General features: G+C 40.8%; 1 protein-coding gene across 1 annotated transcript in view; it reads left to right on the top strand.

The window, feature by feature from the left end:
• The window catches only part of Spag6 (sperm associated antigen 6), a 57310-nt gene extending 30475 nt beyond the window's left edge, over window positions 1-26835 (top strand). The window contains 7 exon segments of the mRNA XM_038334944.1: window positions 7800-8005; window positions 8860-9033; window positions 10201-10353; window positions 12685-12876; window positions 18638-18754; window positions 21265-21410; window positions 26766-26835. Coding sequence (XP_038190872.1) covers window positions 7800-8005; window positions 8860-9033; window positions 10201-10353; window positions 12685-12876; window positions 18638-18754; window positions 21265-21410; window positions 26766-26835 — 1058 coding nt within the window.
• The last annotated feature ends 409 nt before the right edge of the window (window positions 26836-27244 follow it).

The raw sequence follows: 27244 nt of genomic DNA, 5'->3' as shown, positions 1-27244 counted from the left end.
TTATCCTGGAACTAGCTCTTGTAGACCAGGCTGACCTCGAACTCATAGAGATCCGCCTGCCTCTGCCTCCCGAGTGCTGGGATTAAAGGCATGTGCTACCACCACTGCCTGACCCATCTCATTGTATTATGAGCCACTCAGGCGATCACTGATCAGACTCTGGGAACTGAAGTACAAAGGGAATGACAGAAGACGTGGAAGAAGAAAGAGAGCTCCCTGACCCCTCTCCCACCTTCTCTTAGTCTGGGATTCACTTTGGTTCTGTGGAGAAGAATCGCTGTGTGTGGAGAGCGGAGAGGGAAGGGTATTCCAGTGCCTGAACAGAAGATACCCAGCCCCGTGTGACAGGTCCCACACAGATTCTGGGCCACTCTGCTTCTGGAACTTCCTTTGTTTTCCAGTTCACATATCACCTATTAAATACGGAGGGGAAAATATTTGAATTTGCAGCTGAACTTCTAGGACTACCTTAGGCATAATGCATTTGAAATCTGAAAGTTCTCATTAGGTGCTTCACAGCCTTCTATGAGAGATGTTAGCTATTGAGTGCTGAGGACTTTGTCAGTGTAGAATTGGGCTCTCCAGTAATTCACGCATATCAGCTGGTTTGCCATAGGTCTTAATGTCATAGTCTTCAGGAAAATAGCAAGTATACTGTGCTAGCTGACATAGTTTGGGGGCCTTTTTGTTTTTATATGTGGTTTTAGATGAATGGCCCAGCTCGTTTTCAAAGTGCAAAGTAAGTTAATTACATCAAAGCATTTTACTCAAACTGTTTCTGAAGCTGTTAGGGTGAGAGCCTGGGCCCTGGCAGCCCTAACAGGCTGACCACCCATCCTCAGTAGGCCAATTAGGCAAATGAGTAATAGTGGAAGCAGAAAAAGGAGAATTATCCAGTGTGGCCATACTGGGAAGAAGAACAAAGAGGTCCTGCAACCCTTCCCCACAACCATCTGAGAAGCCCTAGCATGAGGTTAATGCTTAAACAGGAGAGGGAGATGGGTACACATAGCTACACAGAGCTAAGCTGGTAACCCAGAGCAAGCTGGCCAGCCACGCTAGCTGAAATGGCCAGTTCAGCAATTAACCCTGCCTCAATAAATAAAGTGTGTGTATGTGGGGCAATCAAGAAAAGATTTAATGTCAACCTCTGATTTCCACACACATATGTACCTATACATATGCAAACATGCATCCACACATGTATACCACACATATATACTCAAAAATATATAAACATGTGATCAGCATATAAGATATTCTATATGTATATATATATGTATTTTATATTAAAATAACAAACTAAGCAAAAACAATTAAACATCTCCTATGGGGACTGACTGAGGAAATAATGGCACTATCTACCTAATGTGATTTTAGACAAACATTAAAAATGCTAGGTGAGAAGCTGGAGAGATGGCTCAGTGGTTAAGACACCAAGTTCAGCTCCCAACACCAGTGTCAGGTGACTCATACCTGCTGTTCCTCCGGCCCCGGGATGACACCTCTGACCTCCATGAGCACCTGTGATTATGTGCACGTACCCACACAGATCCCTGCACACGCACATGATTAAAAAGTGTTGGGTTAGATCCACCTCCAGATTAAAAGTAGACAGAGAAGCCCAGGGGACTCTCAGAGCTACTCAGGGGAGGCTCAGGAGAAACTCGTGAACAGAGACATCTTTCCCAAGAGCCTGGCGTGACTTTGTTGTTTGTTTTAAGAGAGGGTCTCTCTATGGAGTCTTGGTTCTCATTATATATACTAGGCAGACCTTGAACTCACAAAGATCCCCCTGCCTCTGCATCCTGCATGCTGGGATCAAAAGTGTGTGTCACCATTCTTGGCGTCTGGTGTGACCTTTGTAATCTCCAGTGTCTTATTTTTGTTTGCCTTTCAGTTGGATCCCTCCTTGGCCTGTTTCCATAGAGAATCCCATCAGAACCTTGTAACCTTGGGCTGAACAGTCTTCTCCATCCCACTGAGTTTCTATAAGGCAGGGATCCTACCTAGCACTGGGCTGAAGCCAATGGAATACCAACAAAATCTGAATCACAAACAGAGGCCTTTTCCCATCAGAAGGATTTGGTTTTTACCTTGTAGGCTAAGGGAAGTCCCAACCATGGGTGCAAAGTTCTATCAGGCAAGTGGAAAACCTGAAGACTTCTAGATACAAGAAGCCTATTTTGTGAAGATCTAATTCCACTTACTTCGCTGTGTTGTTTTTACCAGGGCACTGTAGACCAGTTCAGTAGCTTGTCTTTGCCCAGTTTCAGCTGTGGCGAGTCAAAGGCTCCCTTAGAGGGAGTGGGGTGGGGATCAGGGTGCTTTCAGGCTCCTCCTACCTGCTGTCATTCAGGCCATAGCCAGCTTCCATTGTTTTCTGCTTTCTCTTGTTTGGCTCCATTTCTTGACTTCCCCACATCATGTTTGAGCCTCTCTTCTTGGAAGCCCGCGTAAGCACTGCCTGCTCTGTCCAACCAGCTGATTGTAATTTCTAGCCAAAGCCCCATTATCTGTAGACCAGTGGCCTGTTTGACTCATTTGAGTTTTCAAAGGCACCAGAATCATTTTGCCTTGGAAGCAAATGTATGTGTATAAGTTACCCCTTAAACTATCATTCAAGACATTTGTTAGGGCTCGACCAATGACCATGAAAATACCGGAGAGGAATGTGAGACGGGAATGACAGACAATGACTTGTGTGTGGGAGGAGAAAGAAAACTCACACGAAACATAGTACACAGCAGTTTCCTCTCTGCGCTTTTCTCATTTCTATCTGCAAATTGAGGTGTCAATCAATCAGCTCAAAATTATAACCACATGGAGGGATTGTTGGCTATGGATGTTGCGTCTTTCAGCTGTGTTGGTGAAGAACAGGTTGCTATGGGAGCCAGCCGGTGATTTCTGCTTCCTGCTGTGCACATCCTGTGTGGTCCCTTCTGCCAATAGAAGTGATGCTTTGTAATGTCCAAGTTTGGCTATGACAGACTGCAGTTTGTGTTGGCTCATGTGTTCTGGATCACTCCTTTCTGATACACCATCCTTAGATGGCCTACGGGGAAGCCCACATACTGGACAGGGCAGGTTTCTCCCAAGCTTCCTGAGTACACTCGGAAGTGGATTTCAGATGAAGAAAGCAGCCATGTAGCCCAGGCTGGCCCCTTGATTGTAGCCCTTTGACTAAACCATTTCCTTATTTCTGACCAACAGAGATCACAAGGGAGTAAATGTTTCAGGTTTTGAAGTTTGGTGTAATTTATTACACAGTAGTAGATAACCACACCGATGGTAAATAGCTGCGTTAGACCAAGACTAAATTAACTTGGCTTTGGAAGAGCTGGTATTAAAGCCATTCTGAAGCTTTGGGACTGAAGCTTGGTTTTTTTTCTTAATTGTAATTTCACGTAATTATGAAAAATGGGTTGAATGGGATGTCAGATTATTATTAATGTAAGATTACATCCTCAATGTATTTTCTATATGGTTTTTTTAAAAAAAGTTTAAATCGGGCTGGGGACATAGTTTAGTTAATAGAGTGCTTGCCTAGCACACACAAAGTATGACTCTCCAGTCCTGTGTAGAGTGACATGCAATCCCAGCATTCCTGACTCCAGCCTTGCGTACAGTGACATGCAATCCCAGCATTCCTGACTCCAGCCCTGTGTACAGTGACATGCAATCCCAGCATTCCTGACTCCAGTCCTGCATACAGTGACATGCAATCCCAGCATTCCTGACTCCAGCCCTGTGTACAGTGACATGCAATCCCAGCATTCCTGACTCCAGCCCTGTGTACAGTGACATGCAATCCCAGCATTCCTGACTTCAGCCCTGTGTTTAGTGACCTGCAATCCCAGCATTCCTGACTCCAGCCCTGTGTATAGTGACCTGCAATCCCAGCATTCCTGAGGCCCAAGCAGGAGAATCAGAAATTTAAGGTCGTCCTTAACAACACAATGATCTTGAGGCCACTAGCCTGGGACACAAGACTGTCTCAAAATAAATAAACAAATAAATGAAAGTTTGGAAGTGATATAGCTATGTATTTTATTTTTATGGCTAGAGCAAAAACCAGCCAGCTGATTTTAAAACAGATATAGGACACCTAAGTGCAAGGAACTGGATTATAATTTCTGGGATTTTTATAAGGAAACAGATTGAAATATAATTTTGCAGGGCTTAGAAATAAAAGTAAGTAAAATTAAAGAAATAAGGTTTCCAGATGAGTTGCTAAATTTGTATGCTAGAACTTTCTCTCTCTGGAAGGCCTCTTCATTAGGGGTAACTTTGAGTTCTCAGAGTCACTTCATTTTGCTCTAATCTTTTCTATGTACTGATTATGTGCAGAAAAGTCAGTTAACATCGGGTTTCGATCAGCCCGCCCCTCTGTTGTTGTTGTTCATCATTGCTTGGCTTCTCCTTTCATTTTCCCATATCACCACTGTGGTGGCCCTTCCTGTATGCGGTCCCTGAACATGACTTTAAGAATTGAAGGTAGAAAGAACATCATGTTTCCATATCAAGAAAGCGCCTGCCAGCCGGGCGGTGGTGGCGCTCGCCTTTAATCCCAGCACTCGGGAGGCAGAGGCAGGCAGATCTCTGAGTTCGAGGCCAGCCTGGTCTACAAGAGCTAGTTCCAGGACAGGCTCTAGAAACTACAGGGAAACCCTGTCTCGAAAAACAAAAAAAAAAAAAAAAAAAAAAGAAAAAAAAAAAAAAAAGAAAGCGCCTGCCTGCAGAGGTCATTTAAGAAGGCTGAGCGTTAAGCCTGAGGTTGTAAAACGGCGGTTGAGTTTGAAGCAGGCTCCCAGGTGGATGTGTTTTATTTGGCCTGCATTATGTTGTCTCACACAGAGTTCTTTTAAAAAATAAAGTTGCTAACACTTAAAGGGCAAGGAGCTTCACATTTCGGAAGGGTCTGACGACAACATATTCTTGCCCTGCCACACAGGGCTAAGGCTAGCAACTGCTGTCCCTTGTAGATAAAGGCTTTCCCCTCCTCCACTGCTTCCAAGTGTCTTGTTTTCCTTCCTTCTTTGGGCTTTTATTTATTTCGTTTCTTTCCAACAGGCACTGAGTTTACTTACTTTGGTTTAAACAGACAACTTAATGCATAATTACAAAATAAGATCGAGAGTTTAGGGTGTAGCCTAGTGTTTCACAGATGGGGAAGTAAGACCTCTGATATGCACCCCTCACCCCCCAGTGGCCTTCAGAGTATCTTTTAGCTCTTGAGAGCTGCCAGAGAAGAACAGCCTCTTTCTAAGTTAGACTCACAAGATTAGAGATTTGAAGAGAGGGTCCTGTGCTGGCTGGTTTTATATCAACTTGACAGGATTAGAGGGCCCTCAACTGAGAAAATGCCGCCATAGGGTCCAGCTGTAGAGCGTTCTCTTAATTAGTGATCGATGGGTAGGGCCCAGTCTATAGTGGGTAGTGCTATTCCTGGCTGGCGGTTGCAGAGCAGCATAGTGTATAGTTGGGTAGCATTTCAGGACAGTGTGCTTTATTAACACCTCAGCATCCAGCTGATGAGCATCTGTTACTCCGACAACCATTCAATGAGAAATATATGCATATTATAAAATAGGTGTCTTGCGAAGGAATCTTAAGTTTTTGTTGTTAATGGCTTATTTATTTAGCTGGGGAAGGTTTAATATTTCCCTTAAAGAGTTGAAGTTCATTGTGTGCTCTTTATTCCTAGGAACTGTATAAGAGGAAAAACACAGAAGCGAATTGATCTTTCCACTTTCTTTAGATAAATGTTTAGCCCATGTTCTTAGCTTCTTTCCTGCTGCTGTGAAAAGCAGTGTGAGGAGAAAGGGTTTATGTGCAGAGATATCACAATGGGAGAAGCTTGAGAGCACTGCTTACATTACACTCACAGTCGAGAGTCACAGTCGAGAGCGGAGAAGACCAGTGAAATCACCCGTGGTGGTGCCCAGTCTGTGGGTCTCAGTCTTACAGAGTCCATGGTCCCCCTACTCACAGAATGATATTGTCCACAATCAAAGTAGGACTTCCCACTTCTATTAATCAAGACGACAATCCTTCTCAGACACTCTCAGAGGCTAACCTTAATCTAAACAATCCCTCACAAAGCTTGTTCCTGGGTGTCAAGTTACCATCTTGCCCATTGTGTTCCAATAGGCACATATAAAACTGATATTACCATATAATATCTGTATAATTTGGGTTGGTTTGAATCTCACAGGAACCTGTTAAATAGCAGGAAATTTGAGTGTTGTATTTAGAAACAACACACACACAGACACACACACACACACACACACATTCTCTTCTATTTCCCTTGAGTGGGTGGGTGTGGGAAACAGGGATTGCCTCCTGAGACTGCTGTCCTGTTCATCTTCTGGTGGATGGATCAGCAGATATTTCCGAGGGACCTGTTACATTGCTGTGTGATACCCAAGTCTTTCTGATATTATGTTTGTTAAAAAAAGATTCCTCTTACTTCCCCTGGTTTTTGAGATGGTGTATAAACTTCACATTTACATCATATTACATACCAGATTTTTTTTAAAAATCAAAACATTTGTTAATGAATGTAGTGTTAATTTGTAGAAGTGTGTCACAGGCTCCAGAATTCAGATGATAACCTTCCATTAATACTTGTTTAATGAAAGATTGAATAAAATGTTTATACATTATTGTGACTTCTAAGATAATTATGGTAGTTTAAGGAAAACAAATTATACACACTAACCTGTATTTGATAACATTAATTTCTTTTGGAAAATGTAGTGTCATCAATCTTTTGAAAAATTAAATATTTTCTTCCAATTAAAGACTAAAGTGACATGTAAATAGCTACTTTAGCTTGATAATTGGGACATTTATGTAAAAGGCTCTAGAGATATGGGGAAATGGCAACGTTGTTTGGCAGGAGAGGTGTGAGAAATGGTGGGTGTGACTCCTTGAGGCCACAAATGCTCAGGAGCAGAATGAGTTCCTAGGCAGCGCTTCCTGCTTCTGAAACGGCATTTGTCGCATGTGCCTTGTAAGCATCTACCCCAACAGCTCTCATTCTCTGAAGTGTAAAATTATTATTTTATAGCTGTTATTCTTGGACATGTGAGTAAATCAAAACATATATTCAAAAGATATTTGCTCCTTGTATAACATAATAAACAACAATTTATTCCCTTACCTAGATATTAATAATTTTATGTAAAAGTATGTTGATAAGTTTTAAACCTCATTTTTGAAAGTATTTTAGCATACAATGAAAAGACAGTCTTTTATTTTGTATGCAATATTTTTTAAAATCTTTTTGAAGTATTAGAAGATGAAAGGAATTTTAAAAATCGACATTATTGGTCCATGAATCATGCTAATGTTTACTCATGTAAATAGAACAAAATACTACCTAATTAGTGTGGTTGGTAAATTTTTGGTACTTTAATTTTCTCTGTTATTGTAAACCATGCATAAAATTCTGGCCTATTGAGAAGTGCAGAATTGCCAGAGCTTAAACAGCTGACATCTGCTTACTCTCTTAAAAAAAAAAAAAAAAAAAAAGGATAACAAGCCATTTCAGCCTAATCTACCTCAAATGTGTTCATGTAAATGGAGGCCCATCTATTGACCTGTGTTCTTTTCAGCTCGGGATTGGTCCACATGGTTTATGAAACCAGAAAGGCTGATTTGAAATGCAGATGTCGAGAGAGTGAAGTACACCCTCCCCTTTCTTCTTTGCTGTATCTGTCAGGGTGAAAGATGGCTTGCACAAGGGTCAGTCACCCATACTCACTTAATTCCTTTTCTTGGACCCACAGAACTGTCACAAGCTGTGGTGGATGCGGGAGCCGTTCCTCTTTTAGTGCTCTGTATCCAGGAGCCAGAAATTGCTTTGAAAAGGATTGCTGCCTCGGCCCTCAGCGATATTTCAAAGCATTCTCCAGAGTTAGCACAGACGGTGGTGGACGTAGGAGCTATTGCTCACTTAGCCCAGATGATCCTCAACCCTGATGAAAAATTGAAGGTATTTAAAACTGAGGTCAAGAGACAACAGACAAGCCAGTGCTCTTACAATCCAAGAAAATGAAGCTGTGTACAGACTAATGTTACAGAGAAGGACAATTAGCAAAATACTGCTGAAAGCAGATACAATATATTGTGTCTTGGGTCCTTTAGCACGTGGAAATAATGCTTTGGGTGTCACATTTAAGGTGTTATTTGGAAATTTGCGTGCAGTGCTGAAGATTCCAAGTAGTATTAATGCTAACATTAATAATTAAAATAAGGTGTTGGCCTGGCCAAAATAGCTCAGTTAGGAGTGTTTTAGACTGAAAACAAGACCATAAAGATTTTCTAGAATATTTTCACTAGAATATTGAATTTCCTATGAAATTTTCATGTTTATTAGTCCTCTGTTAGCTTTTTAAATCCACCCAATTATACAAATATATATATATATATTAATTGTAACATTAGCTAAGTGATGAGAAGTCTTTGAGATGGTACCCAACATTCATATCATAAAAACATTAATTCTGCTTGTTATTGTAATACATACCACACATACCATAAATTAGCAACCTATGTACGATGTAATTAAGAAGAGATTTTATTATTTTACACCTGAAGGTCCTACATTTTAATCACTGGTAAAAGGTTTTAAAGTACTCCATAGAGAATTAATGGGGAAATCTAAAAATTCAAGTTTGTGACTAATATGTAAAAGTCCCAGTGTTCAGAAATCTTAGATTGTGCTAAATATGTACTCTTTTTAGCCTCATAAAGAAATATGAATATTATAAAGCTGTTGAAGTTCCACCCGAGCTCCGAGGTGGACTCTATATGGTGTTTTGTTTTGCTTATTTTTCTGCGTACCAGCACCAGGTCCTTTCAGCTCTCAGTCACATTGCAAAGCACTCGGTGGACCTAGCAGAGATGGTTGTTGAAGCGGAGATTTTCCCGGTTGTTCTCACCTGTCTGAAGGACAAAGATGAATATGTGAAGAAAAATGCTTGCACTTTAATTAGAGAGATTGCCAAGCACACACCCGAGGTAAAGCAAGCAAAACAAAAAAGCACTTTCCACGGAACAGTTATACTTGGTGTCAATTTTTTTTTAAATGAAACCCCAATTTGTTTTATTTGTTCTGAGGCTTGCTCCATGCCATCTGACTAGGTCATTGCTCCTTGTCCTCAGCATGCAGACATTTTGGATGAGGTGACAGTCTGTACTTGGTAGAGCGGGTGCTCACCAGTGTTCCTGCCCTCTTGATGGCATCACTGTTGCCCCCCCCCCCGCAGTGGCAATAAAAACTGACTCCACACATTGTCAGACATTCTCTGGGGTGCAAAATCACCTCCATTTGAGAACCACTGAATTGTATTAATGACATTCGAGTCTGAAAGTCAGTTTCTAATCATTGATAACTTTCCATTTCTGGGTTGTGGGGTCTATGAACCTCTGTCATCCTTATCATTTCATGACAGCTGGGAGCAGTGAGAATGGTACTGCATCTGTAGGTTGGGACAGACCACAGAGGCTCTCTGGCCTACTGTGACTCTCTGATAGCTAGATGCTGTAATATGATTTTCTGCTCTGAGCTTTTTGATGTGAAAGAAAGAGAGGCAAAGCAAGCCTGTGTCGATTTTGAGGTTGAGGTGACTTTTTCTGTGCCTATTTTGACTAATCTATTTTCACTTTCTTCCATGTTGATGCCCTCATTTTTATTTCATCCAACGCTCATACGTAGTTGAGATTTTTCAAGAACCGAAGTGCACCCAGCTAATAATCACTCTTGGTGTGGGGGGTAAAATTAGATCAGACGTTAAGTCTGATGTCTTTGGGCATTGATTCATCTTTAAACTAAGGCATCATGATTGGGCACTTCTGTAGCTAGCCAGTTATGAATTAGTCCTCAGCCTAGTTTCTAAGTGAGGAATTTTGAAATTCGTTTCAATAGGAATAAAAGTTATGTAATTTTAAACCATAGAATAAACCTTTCCACCATGAATATTTGAGCATTTGAAACAACAGGATTATTATACTTGAACATTTGAAATCACAGGATTATTAAACTTGATCATTTCTTTAATAAATGCAGTAATCTCTTTGAATGGTATTTCGATTTTTACCAGGTATTTTTAAGTCCTACATCAAGAGTGGCCAAATCCTATTTAAAGACCATCTTGTGCCGCCTGGGGCCCTTTTCTTTTCTTTCAGCTCTCGCAGCTGATTGTTAATGCAGGAGGTGTGGCTGCAGTGATCGACTGCCTTGAGTCCTGCAAAGGGAACATACGGCTGCCCGGCATCATGATGCTGGGTTACGTGGCTGCTCATTCTGAAAACCTGGCCATGGCAGTGATCATCTCCAAGGTTGGTGCTTGCTTCATTTCTCCTAGACATTGTGGTAGGACGGTCTGAGACAGCCATAGGCTGATACCAAATAGGAAACGTAACTGGACACAGGGAAGGAATTGCCTAAATGCGTTCAGTTGTTTTACCGCTAATGTCCGTGTTTATTGGTTTGTTTTCCAGGGGGATCTTTGACAAAAGGTGTGAGCTACAGGACATGTACAGTTTTCCATATCTAATATCAACTTTTTTGAGCATCACTGTAATCTGTCTTGATATAATACATTATGTATAATACACATATCTTGAAGGATTAATTGTGCACACATGCAAAAGCACACTATAGTAAAAGCATCACAAAGTGATTTGCCCATTTATCACTTCCATGCACCTCACGAAGACCTGCGTACTTCTCCCGCTCTTGGCACTTGGATAAGGAGGCGGTGCTGGCATCCCTCTCTCAGGCCTAGTCATCTAGACAGTCAGAGGGCACAGCAGACGGCAGTATTTTTGTTGCTTCACGTTTTCAATCACAGCTTTGTATGAATCCACCCTGTAGTCAGCCTTGGCCCATAGTAGGTGCTCACCAAGTATGTTGGCGTATAGATATGGATTCCTGAGGAGCCCTTCAAAGCCCATGTGCTCACACTGTGTGTGGCAGCCTCTAGGGGGTAGGGCTCTTATCGCCATAGAAAACCTGCCGCTGTTTGTTAAACAGAAATGGGAATCTTTCTTCCCTTGCTTATCCTCAGAATACAAAGGAGCCCTAGATGTTGATTTTCTGCCTGTTCCACAGCGATGTTCTGCAGTCCTGAGCTCTCATCCTGCCTTTCTTTCGTTATGTCACTCCAGACTGCAGCAATGGCTAGAGCGGTCCCGGTGCTTTGGGAGGGGTCATTAGGGATGTATGTGTCTGGGTTCTGATCCTTGGCTCCTTTGTCAGGGAGATACGCCATCAGAATGATGAAGGGCAGCTGCAGTTGCCTGAGCATCCTCTACATCCTTCTGGCCAGGACACTGTCCCCTTCTTTGGCGGAGCACCGCTGCCAGTCTCTCCCAGTGTCTGAAGCAAACCACACAGCAGTGAGCCATTTTCTCCGTGTCCTCTGAAGTGCTTCAGGAACCAGTTACTAATGTCTACCATTTATGGCACTCGTTACCTCTGAAGCACATTCATATTCTGGGTCTTGTCTGAGTATTCACAGTTGTTGGGATCAATAATAGGGAGCATGGGACAGGCTACGAGGGCCACCTGCTATTCCTCTTCCACTTCCTTCTCCCTCAAGCTTGTGTTCTACAAACATGGGCTCTTTTACAAGGTTATTCCATCCTCAGCAGGTCTAACTTTTTGTATTTTGGACACACCAGTTTTGTACTTTGAATGGGACAGATAAGGAAACATGGTAAATTTCACCAAATGGATTCAAAAGGGGCAAAAAGAAAGAAAAAAGATAAGGAAAGGCAGATTAAACGGCCACGGGGAAGGCACATGTGATGGTCTTGACCTTTGCCACACAGCAGCAACATGCGATACCAGTTCTGACAGTACTAAATTTGAAATAATTACCATTGTCTCAAACTAGTTACGATTATGCCTCTACAAAATCTGGAATTAAAAATTGATATGTTTATTTGATTCTTCCTTAGGTCTATAAACTGATATTTTGAGGCCTTTTGATGGTCTTTTTATTGCTTAAACAAAATTAGAGTCTACAATTAAAAAAATGTGCACATTTACACCTGTGTAAAGCAAAGTGACCCAGTCTTAGTCAGCCGCTGAAGGTAACAGAACTGCGTTATACATGGCCAAGACGACTGGGAAAGTGTGTGCATCTCAGGAAAGACATTAGTGGGGGCCCTCCGTGTAAAAGGCTCTTAGAGTGGATTCTTGCTCATACTCATTTGAGTCTTAGTTTGTTGTACTTATTTTATTTTAGATTACTATAGTTGGAGTGCGTATGTTGCTGAGGGTTGAACTGAGGGCTATCCTCCGTTTTAACTTTTTAAACAAAGGAAAATAAATTTTAAGTTTGTCATCACGGAATCTGGTCTTGCCTGGTCTGAGGCATCTCTGTTGTTTGCTTAAATGTCCCTCTATTTGGGGGGTAGAAGTTAGTAGAGACATTCTTTTTTAAGTTGGATTGTTACAGGTAATTAAGGTAATTTAGTTCTAGTCATTTTATTGACTTAAGAAATGACCGCCCTTGTGATGTGCACATTTATTGAACCATTTAGGAGAGAAAAAAAAAGAGATCAAGGCTGAAATGATTTCTTCTAATGCCAGAGAGACACGGAGAACTCTTTAATCCCACTCTAGATTTAGAATTCTTGCTCTTTTGATCCCCGCTGCAGGGTGTGCCCCAGTTGTCAGCCTGCCTGTCAGAGGAACCTGAAGATCATATTAAAGCTGCGGCTGCCTGGGCTCTAGGACAGGTTGGGAGACACACTCCGGAGCACGCGCGGGCCGTTGCTATCACCAACGTGTTGCCAGTGCTGCTGGCTCTGTACATGTCCCTGGAGAGCTCTGAGGACCTGCAGGTGAAAGTGAGTATAGCTCAGAACAGGCTTGGGGCGACTGCGTAGACGCCAACTTATTCTTTAAAATATGTGGTTTAAATATTTTGATTTTTCTGGAGGACTGTGTTGCTTTTCTGAGTCAGGAAATGCAAATCTGTCAGAAGACTGGGTAACCTGTCTTTGAAAACTGGTTCACCTCATCTCCACAGTTAGGGATAAATTTTCAAGAAACTTTTGTACAGATAAAAACTTGGTTGTAAAGCGAATGTCAAGTTTTTGCACTCTTTATTGCTGTTGACATTTTCTATGAAATAGGAATGGAATAATAACAGAATTTTTTAATTTAGATTCTCTGGAGAGCACTTTATCTCTTTTGCTTTAAGAAACAAAGTCAAAAATAATTTAAGTTGCTTTTCAAAGATATAACCAGTAAGGGGATATTCTTGAAGCTATAATTTGTTTCTCCTAACTTCAAGGATGTCTGATCTTTTAATTCTTTGTCTCGTTTCTTTTAAAAATGTGTATAATATTCTCTAAACTAAAATTTTTTAATCGTGCATTTTTAAAAGGCAAATTTCTAAGAAAATTATTACTGACTGTCAGGGTGATTCATGGAACACACACAGAAAGTAGGATGAACTCTAATAATTTTATCATTTTAAAGAAAGGATATTTTATAGCATACATATTAGGAAAATATGAAGGTCTTTGAGCTGATGGGGGAAGTTTACCACAAAGACAGTAATTCAGAACAAAGTGAACATGGCAGCTAGATGGCTCAGTGAGTAAAGGCGGTCACTGCTAACTCTCATAACCTGAGTTATATCCCCAGGATCACATGGCAGAACAGACTGACGTGGCCACGTCACCCACTGAGCACAACTCACATTCCACAGAAAATAAACAAACAAATGTAATTAAAACCCCAAATAAAATTAATAGTAAAGTACATACAAATTTAATCAGGTGGTAACTTGGATGACAAGGTAGGAAGTCCCCAAGCTTCATGGACGTGAGTTTCTTTGTCTGTTATTACATGCTAAGTTTCTACAAACTGATTTCCAAGAGTAAGATTTTTTTCTTAGTAGTTGTAAGATTTTCCAGATCAAAATAATGATTTATGCCAGGCGTTGGTTGTGCATGCTTTTAATCCCAGCACCTGGAAGGCAGAGGCAGGTGGATCTCTGTGAGTTTGAGACCAGCCTGATCTACAAAGTGAGCTCCAGGACAGTCAAGACTGTTACACAGAAAAAAAAAAAAAATCTGTCTCGAAACACCAAAAAAAAAAAAAAAAAATTAATGTCTTCCAGCTGGGCTTAGTGGTTCATGCCTTCTATCCCAGCACTGAAGAGGCACAGGCAGTCGTACTTCTGTGAGTTCAAGGCTACACTGGTCTACGTAGTAAGTTCCAGGACAGCCAGGGCTACACAGAGAAACTGTCTTAGAAAAAAAAAAACAACCAAACAAACAAACAAAACCCAAAAACCAAACCAAACAAAACCCTATTTTAGTTAGAGTTTCTATCGCTGTGAAGAGACACCATGACCACGGAACTCTTATAAAGGAAACCATTGAATTGTGTGGCTTACAGTTCAGAGGTTTACTCCATTATCCTCAGGGCAGGACTGGTGTCATGCTGGCAGACATGGTTCTGGAGGAGGAGCTGAGAGTTCTACATCTCGATCTGAAGGCAACAGGAAGTGAACTGAGATATTGGGCATGACTTGAGCGAAGGAGACCTCAAAGCCCACCCCCACAGTGACACACTTTCTCCCACAAGGCCATACCTACCCCAACAAAGCCACACCTCCTAATAGTTACTCCCTATGAGCTTTTGGGGGCCAGTTAACATTCAAACTACTACAACCCTCCCAAAATCCAACCCAGAAAGCAACATAGCTTTAGGGCTTCCCTCATGTGACCATAGCATTGAGGTAATGTAACAAGTTAACAATAGCTGGCTGACAGATCAACAGGGCTCTCCAAGGCCTTCTCCAGTTAAAGGGGTGTCTGACTTTCTGGTGAGAAATTCCAGCTCCATATGCAGTTTAGATCTGTTCAGGTGAATGTAATCACCAGTAAGTGTAGCTCAAGAAACCCTGGCAAGGTCATCCTTGGGTAGCCTTGTCTACTTTTTGTATACTTCTAAGTGGTGCTGGGGATTAAGCCCAGAGCTTGGACATGTCAGGATGTAAGCCCTCAATCACTAAACTATCTCTCCTGCCCATAATTGTTTTAAATGAACTACTGTGACATTATATTGTATAAATATTCATGTAGTAAAACCATTACTTTTAAAAGTTGTGCTCCCTTAAAGGCTATTGGCAGAAGGAGTGGAAGGCGCTCCCATAACAAGATATCTTTATTTTGTTTTATCAAAGGAGGTTTTGTTAGTTAACTAATAGAAATGAAGTTTCTTTTGATACAGTTTTTACTTTCTGGAAATACACTAGGCATTAAATGTAAAAACAAACCTTTAATAATATCCCTGGCAACAAAACCTTCCCCAAACTTGAAGTTCATCTGAATTAGCTTCTTCTCTTTTGTTCTTGTGTGGGCTCTCTTGGAGCACATAGCAGCTGTTATAGAGTGAAGTCCATCAAATCTGTTCGATTTAACACTAGCTCTGTGAGAAAATGTGTATCCAAAAGCATTAGAAACTGTCGAGTGGCCTTTCTCATTTGTTACTCTGTGGCAGCTTTCAAAGAATAAAGCCACCTCAATGTTCTTTCTGTCCCAAAGGCACATCAGCTTCTGTAAGCACTGCCTCTTGGAATTTGCCCTATGTGGTCATGTTTGCCCGTCCCTGTGTTACTCTATTCTCTTACAGAGAATGAAAAGTCTGGTAGCCGTAAGACCATCCACTCTGTCTTCTCCAGAGCCATCACGCTGAAGGACTGGAGCTCACGCTGGCATTTGAATCGCTACGAAACTTCTAGGTGGTTTATTCCCCAGAGCTTCCATGCTCTTGCGGTCATAGTTCTCGCTGCACTTTTAGTAGCTTTATTGAGATATAATTTATGAAATTTACCCATTTAAAGAAGAAGAGCCAGTAGTTTCTAGTGTGTTTATAGGACTGTGAGACCATCACCACAAACTGATTTGGAAAGGTTTCCCGCCTGTCGGTCATTGCTCCACATCTCTCCTGCCTGAATCCAGACAGCTTTAATTTTCTTTCCATCTCTATGGATTTGCCTCTTCTGGGCACTTCATCTAAAAGAGATCTTATATGTGTCCTTCTGGGCCTGGTGTCTTTATTACCTAGCCTTAGGGGTTTTTTGTTAGCTTTTTAAAACGTGTACTGGCATTCTGTGTACGACATGTACCTTGTGTCTGTGGAAGGCCAGAAGAGGGCATCAGATCCCCTAGCGCTGGAATTACCAGCCATTGTGAGTCACTGTGGGTGCTGCGAATCAAACCTGGGTCCTCTGGAAGAACAGCGGCTGTTAACCAGTGAGTTCTAACCCGAGTTTTAAGATTCTTCTGTGTCGCGTATATCAGCCCTGTGTTCCTCTTTAGTGATAGATAATAAATATTCCATTCTTTGTCCATTCACCAGTTGATGGACTCTGGGGTGTTTCAGCTCCTTAGATATTTCCATATGTTTTCATGTGGATGTATTTTTTTTATTTAAAAATTTTTCTTTAGTACATGTATGTGTGTATGTGTAGTGATATTTTGTTTATGATTTAACAAATAAAGCTGAGGATCAGAGAAGCAGTGCAACCAGTCACTAGAGAGACCTTTTACCTCCACCAATGCTGAGACCAAAGAGGCGATCCTGGTCTCAGACTGCTTCAGACGGTACCTCCGGCTACATCCTTGAGCCGCAACAGTCTCTAGCAAACCTCAGAGTGCAGCTGTTCCTGTTCCCTCCCGCCTTATCTTCCTCTCTCTGTCCAGGCATATCGCTCCTGTTTCTACCTCCCTAATGCTGGGGTTACAGGTGTGGGATCCCAAGTGCTGGGATTCAGTCTCGTATAGCCCAGGCTGGCCTTGAACTCACAGAGATCCCTCTGCCTCTGTCTCCCGAGTTCTGGGATTAAAGATGTGAGCCACCACTGCCTGGCCTCTAGTGGTTTAGCTCTACTCTAATCTTCAGGCAAGCTTTATTTGTTAAAACACAAACAAAATATCACTACATTTCCCCTTTTATATCTCTCTAGTGGCTGGCTGCATTGCTTCCCTGATCTCTAGCTGTATTTGTTAAATCATAAAATATCTTTACCTGGTGTGCATATGTATGTGTGCACATGATGTGCACAGCATGGACGGGGTGCCATGGTTGAATGTTCAGGTCAGAGGCCAGTTCTTTGGAGTTGGTTCTTTCCTTCCATCTAGGGATCAAATCCAGGCTGTTGGGCTGGGTTTGAACAGCAGGCACCTTTTCCTGCCGAGGCTGTCTCCAGCTGGACACATGTCTGCATTTCTTATGGGTTTGTTTCCATAGGTGAAATCGCTGGGCCACTGGAAATGCTCTAAGATTTTGAGAGCGATTGGACCACTTTCTTACACTACCGCACTGCCTTACCTTCACCAGCAGTGTAGGAGGTTCCAAGTTTTGCACATTCTTGTGAATGAATTTTACTCCTTCATTCTATTTTTATTGCAGCTATCCTAACGTGTACTTTTGATTTGCCTAATGGCCCATAGTGCTGAAAATATTTTCATATATACTCTGGCTATTTCTGTGTATTCTTTGACCCTTTATTTATTTTATTATTAAAAAATTTTTTTTTGCAGTGATGGGCATCAGTCTCAGGGCCTTGCACATGTTAGGCAAGCCTCTGCCACTGAGCTGCATCTCCAGCCCTGCTCACTTTTAAACTGGGTCCTCTGTCTGTTGATTATTACAGCTCAGACGTAGGCAGATAAGCAAAACCTTAACTAATTTTTCTTTCATGCTAGCCATGAAATTATTATTAATAATATTATTATGTTGATGATTATCATAATATCTATTCTTATCTAAGAGAATAGTTATAAACTAAGCATATATCCTTCAGATTGAGAATAGAAAGTTCCATGAGCTTCTGAGGCCATTAGATTGCTTTTTAGAACTCTTGACTAATGACTTGATTGTACATCATCAACTTGAATGATCAGAGTTAGGGTAGGGCTGCCGGTGAGGTGCAATTGATATAATCTGTGCTATTCCAGCTATTTTAACCTTGTCAGCAATGGCAGTTAAGTTAAATTTCTTGGTCTGCTAAGGTCATCATGGTCTTAAGATGGTTTACAAAGGAATGGTACAATCAGGTGTGTTTGAAGCTGGGGGTTTACTCGGAATCCACACTACTTGTGGGCTACAGTTGTACATTCTTTATTTAACAGATGTAGCAATGGTTTTGTTCAAATGTGTCAGGAGATGAGGATGTGTAAGACTTCTTAGTCTGGATCTCTAAAGAAAACCTAAAATTCAAGAGATCATTCACTGATAGCACAAAGATTATAATAGTTCTGCTGAATACAATACCATTTTGACGGGTTGTGATATGTATTTAAGAGCTCAGCAACTCACTGTGTGGTTTCAAGTTTAACAGAAGACAAGTGATCAAAGTGGCAACAAAGCCAGGCCCAGCAGTTCCACAGCTGTCGGGAACTTGGGAAACTGTACCCTGCATATCTGACTTAAAACATAGGATCTACAGGGCTGGGGAGATGGCTCAGCTGTGAAGTTCTTCAGAAAACTCTTTACAACTGCAAGAAACTGATTTCATTTTCAAAATTCAGGAATATGAGACATGAATTGCCAAGCTTTGTATGCATTCTGCTTCTTTTTCAATAGAGTAAAAGGGCCATAAAGAATATCATCCAGAAATGCACCTACCTCCCAGCTCTCGAGCCGTTTCTCTATGACGCACCGCCCAATATCCTGAAGTATGTGGCCGGACAGTTCAGCAAGGTAAGAAATGCTATCATAACCTGGAAACGGGGAAAAAGATGAAATGATTTGTGAAATTGTTTTTCTGCTTCTGTAAAATTTGGCCTGGGTTTTACTATTTAAGTCTCAACTCTCCTCAATCTCAATTGACACAGGTAACAAAGAAAACTCACAGATAAATGGAATTCTCCATCCTTCTTCATGTAGTTCTCAGGCTCTGTGGTGTCTTCTTGAATAGTATAAAAAGGCGGTATTATGCCAACGCATTAAAATCCTTATAATATAGATGATTTCTGCTGAAACTTACCTTTTAGTAATTTCCTGTGTCCTTTAGTCTCACTTTTAGTCTAGGAACATAGCAAACATCTTCAGAACAAGAAAGAGAAAGGTCTTTGAAACTCTGTACGTGCTGGAGATATCTCAGTCATTTGGTGCACAGCGACTTCTTATGAACAATGTAAACAAATGTAACTGTCATATTTCATAGATCATTGCAGATTGATAGCAATGTAGAAAGGTCAAACTGCCGAAGTGCACAGCCACCAAGGCAGATTCTGACAGCAAGGACTGAAGAGAATGACTGTGTTTTGGCCATTGACAGTCAGGACGGTGCCCCTCAGCTGTTGCGAACTGGGGAAACTGAACTCGGCATATCTGAATTAAAATATAGGATCTGCAGGGGCTGGAGAGATGACTCAGTTAAGAATACTGACTGCTCTTTCAGAGGACTTGGCTTCGATTCCCAGCACCCACACAGCAACTCCTAAGTGTCTCTAACTCAATTATCAGAGTATCTGTGGCTTCTTCTGGTCTTCAGATGCATATGGTTCACAGAATTAAATACAGACCAAACACCATACACATTAAAAAATAAATTATTACCCTGTAGGCTGAGGCAGAGGCAGGAGGTTGTCTGGAATTTGAGGTCAGCCTGATCTGTGCAGAGATTTCCAGACCAGCCAGGTGTATAAAGTAGACCCACCTCAAAAATAAGCAGCAAGCAAACAAAACAAACAAGAAAGAAAGAAAATGTCATTTGCATAAGACATGCACCAGAGTGTTTATGTGTTTAGGTTCAGTTCTGTTTCTTTACCTCTTTAGGTTTGTGTTTGGAGCTGGGCAGGGCACCAAAGGCCACACAGCAGCTGGCTCTGCCACTGAATCATGTCACTGGTTACAGCTCTATCCGCCCCCAACCCCCAGGAGAGCTCTGACCGCTCTAAACTGGAGATTATGACATGTAAGACAGGAGCTAGAGCGCTTACTCCAGATACTGTTGTAGAGTTAGAGTTGTTGTAGCGTATGGTTAAAGTTTAAATCAAGCTAAGGCACTTAAAAATACCAAAAAATGAAAACAAAACCAAGCGAAATTCTGTTTTTAAGAAACAGGACATTTGGGCCCAGTGTGATGGCTCAGCAGGCAAAAGGTGCTTCCGCCAGACCTGGTGATCTGAGTGTACCTGGAGCCCACCTGGTGAACGGAAAGAGTAGGTGACTTCCACGAGTGTGTTATGGCATGAGCACCTCCCACAGCACAAACTGATAAACGTTAAAACAGCACCCCACATTGGGGCTGGTGAGCAAGTACAGGCATTTTCCAGACCTGAGTTCAATCCCTGGAGCCTGTGTAAAGGTGGAAAGAGAGAACCAGCTCTACAGGGTTGTTCTCTGAGGTGCACAAGCATGTGGTGGCACACATGCCCACCCACAATAATAAACAAACAAGCAAACAAGCAAGCATTCACATGTTTAAAGCCAACTAAACTTTCCCCAGTTAATGGAAGAAGACACACTCAGTTGGATAGTCAGTTTAGTGCTATTGTAAACCAGGCCACCACCTCCTTCCTCTCCCTTCCCTTCTTCCTTTTATCTCCCATCTCTGTCTCCAGCACTGGGGACCAAACCCAGGGACTTGTGCATGCTTGCCAAATATTCTTATCATTGAACTATCTGAGTTTTTCAGAGACAGGGTATCATTGCATAGCCTAGGTTGACCTCCAGTTCATAATCTGCCCAGTTCATGATCCTCTGGACTTTTCCTGCTGAGATAGGTGTATGCCACCATACCCAACCTGCATTTCCTTAAAGGAAGTAAAATGGGAACTGAGTGTTAAACAAGGAGAGAGAGTTAAGAAGCGAGGGGACTTTTCCTCATGGGGAAATACAGCTGATGACAAAACATGCACGCTCTGATGTTCTGGAGATGCATTTAAGAGCTGATGGCAGAGGACCTCCCCGCCTTGCTAAGGAGCTTGGCTTCACTGTTTTAGATAGCTGGGAGACCTCAGATTCGTGCTTTCTGTGTGAGTGGATCCACCAGCTTTGCTCATTTCACCGCTTTCTTCTGTCTAATAACATAAAGGTTAAAGTAATTTGAAAAGAATGCATTTCACGTCCAGCCCTTTATTTTATAGGTGATTACTGAACATAAATTCTCTTCTGCATTATTTCTGATATAATATTGCTTTTAAAGATAAGCATCCTAACTTGGAAAAGTAAAGATGATGTCTTTATCTGTTTCTCCTTCTAAGGTGCTGCCTCATGACAGCAAAGCCCGCAGGCTTTTTGTAACAAGCGGTGGACTTAAGAAGATCCAAGAGATAAAGGCGGAGCCTGGTTCCCTCCTCCAGGAATACATCAACAATATTAACAGCTGCTACCCTGAGGAGATAGTAAGGTGAGGGAAACGGACTTTAAGCAGTTCAATATTACATAACTTTTGTTCTTTGTTTTCAAATATAGCTTTTATATCGATGCCAAAATGTAGATTTGGGAGGCTGGAGAGATGGCTCAATGGTAGAAGTGCTTGCTATGCAAACAAGAGGCCTGAGTTAGGATCCTATACCCCGTAGAACATGTCCTAGGCACTGAGTTAGGTTTCCACACCGCATAGAACCTATGTGGCACACACAGCACTGGGAGCAGACACGGGTGGAACCTGGAAGCTCACACTAACCAGCTAAGTTGATGTCAGTGAGATTCAGGTTCAGTGTGAGATGTTGTCTCCAAAAACAAGGTGGTAAGCACTTATATCCACACACATGTGCATACATGCCTCACCCCCCCCCCTTATACACACACCAAGAAGAACAGGGTTAGGAGGACGAGGAGGAAGCCACTGTTTATTTTTGTTGTTTGAGATGATCTTGCTGTCTAGATTGGATTTTGCCCTGAATTCCTTAATCTTTCCCTCTTAGCCTCCCAAGTGCTGAGATTACAGGAGACCTACCTACCAAGCCAGGCTCAAAATGAACCTACTTTCAGGCCCTGGGCCGCTGAACTACACCTCCAATCTATATTAATATTTCTCAAAATGATGTCTATTTTTAGAGCATTAAACCTAGGTCTCAGGTCTTGTAAACCTAGAGGAAAACTATATGGTTAAGCCCCCCCCCCCAAAAAAAAAAAAGCAAATTTGCCAGGAAAAGGATAGGATAATCTAAAGAATTGAGTCTTGTAGCACAATTAATAAAATCCCAGAGACAGAAATTGGGATTTAACCTGAAGATAAGAAAAGCAAAACAGCCAGCCACTGGCTCCTACCTCTACCTCAGTCCAAAATGGCGACCATACCTCCAGGAATCTCAGAATGAGACTGTGTCTGTAAGCTGTCTCCTCCCGTCTTGTATTCCTCTCTAGTGCTGGGATTAAAGACGTGCTCCACCACAGCCCAGTTTCTACAGTAAACTAGCATGGGTACTGGGGTTGAAGGTGTGTGCCACCACTGTCCACTCCGCATGGCTGACCAGGCAGCTCTTTCACTCTCTGAACTTCAGGCAAGCTTTATGTATTAAGATACAAATGAAATCTCACTACAGAGCCTTCAAGAACACGGGGCACATGGCGTACAGATCTACTTGTGTTTTCTCCACAAATAAAATACAAGCTCCCTCCTCAACAACTCAAGGCTGTAACATGTATAACATACCTTCCACCTATTCTTCCTACTTAAAACTTGATGTCTTGTGTTTTGAGACAGTGTTTCTCTGTGTAGTCCTGGCTGTCTTGGAACTTGATTTGTAGACCAGGCTGGCCTCAAAGATCCTCCTACCTCTGCCTCCTAAGTGCTGAAATTTAAGGCATGCACCACAATGCCAGCTATACTCATGGTTTTAAAAACATAGTAACATTGAGTTTAAGAGCACAAGGTAAGATTAAATTATTCTTTTACTCAACTTTCATGTGCTTTTCTTCCCCACCCCCCTGAGAGAGAGTCTTGCTATGTAGCCCTGGCTGGCTTAAAGCTCACTGTGTAGTTCAGGCTGGCTGCAGTTCTCACAGATCTTGGCTGCTCTGCCTCCCAAGTGCTGGAGTTAAAGGTGTGTGCTACCATGTCTCTCTCTCTCTGTGTGTGTGTGTATGAGTGTGTATGTGTGTGTTCGTGAGTGCAGGTGCCCCCAAATGGATCCCCATGGAGCACCTGAGATGGTGCTGAGAACAAAACTGAGGTTCCCACTTGGGTCCTCTGCAAGAGCAGTACCTGCATGCTCTTAACCACTGTGCTCTCTCTCCAGTCCGAGTTATGCACTCTTGAGAGGATGATAGGAGCTTGAAACAATTCTGATAAGCCTGTTTTGAAACTATTAATATATTAGTATATGATATCAAAGTAGTAGTATGCCATAGCATATATAAAATACACAAGTAAATGATAAAAAGCTATATAACGAAATACTTGTAAAACCACAAAATGAGCCAGGTGGTGGTTGCATGTGCCTTTAATCTCAACACTTGGGAGGCAGAAACAGGTGGATTTCAGTGAGTTCGAGGCCAGCCCGGTGTACAAAGTGAGTTCCAGGATAACTAGGACTGCTACACAGAAAAACCCTGTCTTAAAAAACCATACCAAACCAAACCAAAAGAAACCAAACCAAACCAAGACAAGACGAGACAAGACAAAACAACAACAAAAAACCCCACCCCCCAAATGAAGTAATTCTGAAAATAGTTTATTAGTAAAATCTGTTTTTGTACATGGATGTATATATACTCAGGAAGAATACTGTGTATTTTATGTAAGAATATTTTATATATGCTTAATATAACTTTCAACCCAGTGTTTTAAGAAACAAAATAAAAATGGAGAAAACAAAAGGGAAACTAAACATCTCTAGGACAGAATGACCTTAAAGACAATTATTTAAATTCTTTAAACTAGAATTTCTGTATTTGTAAATATTATTACCTATCTCATAACATTAGAATTAAATGACATGATCGTCAAAGGCTTGTATTAGTAAGACTTCAACTCAGTCAATAGTCCCTTTTGGAGTATCTCTATTCTCATTGTTTTTCTTCTTGAGATTAAGTAGAATTATTAGGCAAATAAAATTTAATTTTATAATCGTATTACACATACTATATAGTAGTGTTTTGTTCCTTATTTTTGCTATTTGTTTTGATGATAAACACTTAGCAAGCAAATATAAAATAAAGTTATTCTGGCATATTTAAAATGCCTTTCATGGCTGAGCTGGAATTATATAGTTTTTCCTAATAGGAAGCTGCTTTTGAGTCCTAGTAGTTGGGATGAGGCTTTCTCACAGGAAATATGTAACTTGATCTGCTTATTTCTGGGTCTACATTTTGAGACACTTGCAAGGCCAGTATGTAGTTGTGAGAAGGGGCAATGCTGCATGCCCGCTCTGCTGGTGAAGGAGTGTGGGTATCTTTGAGCACGTTTTCTTGACGGGGAGTCCTAGGGACAGTGAAGTCTAGGAGGTCTTTGGGGAAGGAAATATGGCAATGACAGTAAGCTTGGAAGTGAATCTAGCAAAGCCTCAAGAATGATTGGCACATCCTAACTGATAGGGTGAGACTCTTAACATAACAATGTCCGGTAAAAATATAGTAAGAGACACATCTATAATTTCTAGTTTCTGGTAATTCTGGTAATTCATTTAAGAAAGTAAAATGAAATGATAAATAAATTTTGATGATTTTTTTAAAAAACAACCTAAATATCTAAACCATATATTTTCAACTCATAATCAATATAAAATTAGTGAGTTATTTTACATTTGTATATTTTGTTACTTCTAGCATATCTTAATTCAGGTAGTAAATATCATTGGAAATATTTAGGTTAAATTTAGATCATATAAAACTTTCGTTGGAAAAAGAAGACTCTCAAATGATTACAAACTCATTTTTTTGTTTTCCTATAGTTGAGTTGTCAGTTCTGAAGTTAAATTTTAAAAATTTAGTTTCTTAAACATAGTAACCATATTTCTAGCGTTCCTCAGACTAGTGCCTATCATTTTAAGTAGCACATTTTAAAGATTTTAAAACCCTGCCTCCTAACATTTATATAAAAGCTACCTGTCTGGTGCCTGATACATTTATGAGGTGCCAATGAAAGCAGGACCAGCTTTAACATCTGCACTAACTCAGACTTAGGGAGGGAGACAGTGGACAGTTCTGCAATGCCAGGCTAAGAAACCCAGTTTTGAAATGGATTTTTTCCAGATTAGGTGGCCTTTTTGATCTTTTGATGACTTTTTTTTTGAGACAGAATCAGGGTCTTAATATGTAGTTTTGGCTGGTCTGGAACTTTCTATGTAGACTAGGCTGGTCTCAGATTCACAGAGATCCACCTGTAATTACCTCCTGGTAGGAGTAAAGGTGTGTGCTACCATGCCCAGCTAAAATTTTGTCTTATTTTAGTTTTTAATTCTGTGTATATGTATGTGAGTGCAGGAGGAAGAACATTCTTTAAAAGGGCTTCTTAGGTAGTGTGTTCTGTTTGACTTTAATTATGAACAAACACACTAGGAAAATATAGCTCTGTTTTGTCCACCTTAACCTAATACATTGTGGAAGCTTTTACAATCTTAAAAAGATTTATTTTTATTTTTAGTGTATTGGTATTTTGCCTGTGTGTGTGCCTGGTGCCCTCGGGAACAGAAGAGGGCACATGCCCTGGGACTGGGGTTATACTGGGCACTGAACCCTGGCACTCTGGAAAAGCAGCAAGTGTTTTGAGGCACTGAGTCATCTTTCCAGCTCCCAAACTAAATTCTAAGCAGGCATAAAGACAACTAAAAAGGACAAGGGCCCAACATTAACTTTTATCTATAGAAAACATAATATAGATTAAGAGGCTTAATCACTTTGAATAAATGTTTTGGAAAATTTTAAGTTATAGTTTCCTAGGTTTTTTAAATCCATTTCTACATTAGAATACCTACTAGATTTTATTTAGCTTTTTTATGTAAATGAAAATTCTTTCCATAGTATATCATCACTGTTTATATACACTATTCATATATTTAATACTTTATACTAAGTATTTTATGATACTCAATTTAAAAGTCTAGAAATGTAAATGTATTGTACTATATATGTCCCAGAACCAATGAAGATGGTTAAATTTATATTTTATATAAAATGGATATTTATAAATCATTTTCAATTGTTTTCAACATGAATTATGTCTGGTTCTGGTCAAGCTGTATTTTAGGACATAATTTCTAAGGTAATTGGAATTCAGAAGTTGATTAGCAATCATAGGCTGTATGGTCTAATGTACAGATGACACTTATTAGCTGTTACCCTGAAGTATTATCACTCACTTGGTATGGTAAGAAGGAAGTCTCTGAAATATTTCCTCTGGATTGAAGGAATGTACTTGAACAATATCTCCTCAGAATATGAAGCATTCCTGAAGTGTTTCAGTATCTAGTACAACATTATGAGGAGGATTCTCTTTCTTCTCATGCTCTAACATTATGTATAGGCATCACAGGAACATATGTAGAGTTTAAACATATGATTATTTATTTCAAAACATTTTACATGCGTTTGTGTGTGCTCACATATGTGCACAATACATGCATGTGAAGGTCAGACCTGTAGGGTTGGTTCTCTCCTTCTACTATGTGGGCTCCAGGGATGAACTCAGAAAGTGCCCTTATTGGTTGAGCCACCTCACCAGCCCCATAACTTATTTCAATAAGTTCTTTGTGTAGACCACTTTTTGCTTACTGTATGAAAAATTTCCATATGTCTGATAGGAGATTTTCTTTTTCAGGTACTATTCTCCTGGATACTCAGACACACTTCTGCAGAGGGTGGACAGCTATCAGCCACTTACTAACTGAACAAAGTACATCTGTAAACTCAGATTCACAGGAGAGTCTGCATCACAACTGTTAAAGATCTTTCTAAAATGTTCGAACCAGTGCATCTTAGTTTTGTTCAATGTGAAATACCTTTAATATTTTCTATATTTTGTAATACTTTATAAATTATTAGCCGCAATGTATGGAACTCTAATTATAATCATTTGCGTGTGTAGCGATATTCATAAAGGAAGATTTAAAAGGCAATGAAGGGTTTTAAGGTATTTACTCTTCTACAAAACACATAAACACAATACAACACACACACATCCTTACGACTAGCTAGAAATGAGATGTGCTGTTTGGAAACCCTTAGTTATTTCCCCATGGGGATGGCTAAGGAAGACAGACCTTGTCAGCTACACAGAAAATAAGGAAGAAAGTATGG

This window comes from Arvicola amphibius, chromosome 6 (assembly GCF_903992535.2).
Source record: "Arvicola amphibius chromosome 6, mArvAmp1.2, whole genome shotgun sequence".
NCBI lineage: Eukaryota > Metazoa > Chordata > Mammalia > Rodentia > Cricetidae > Arvicola > Arvicola amphibius.
This window is presented reverse-complemented; position numbering and strand designations above follow the sequence as displayed.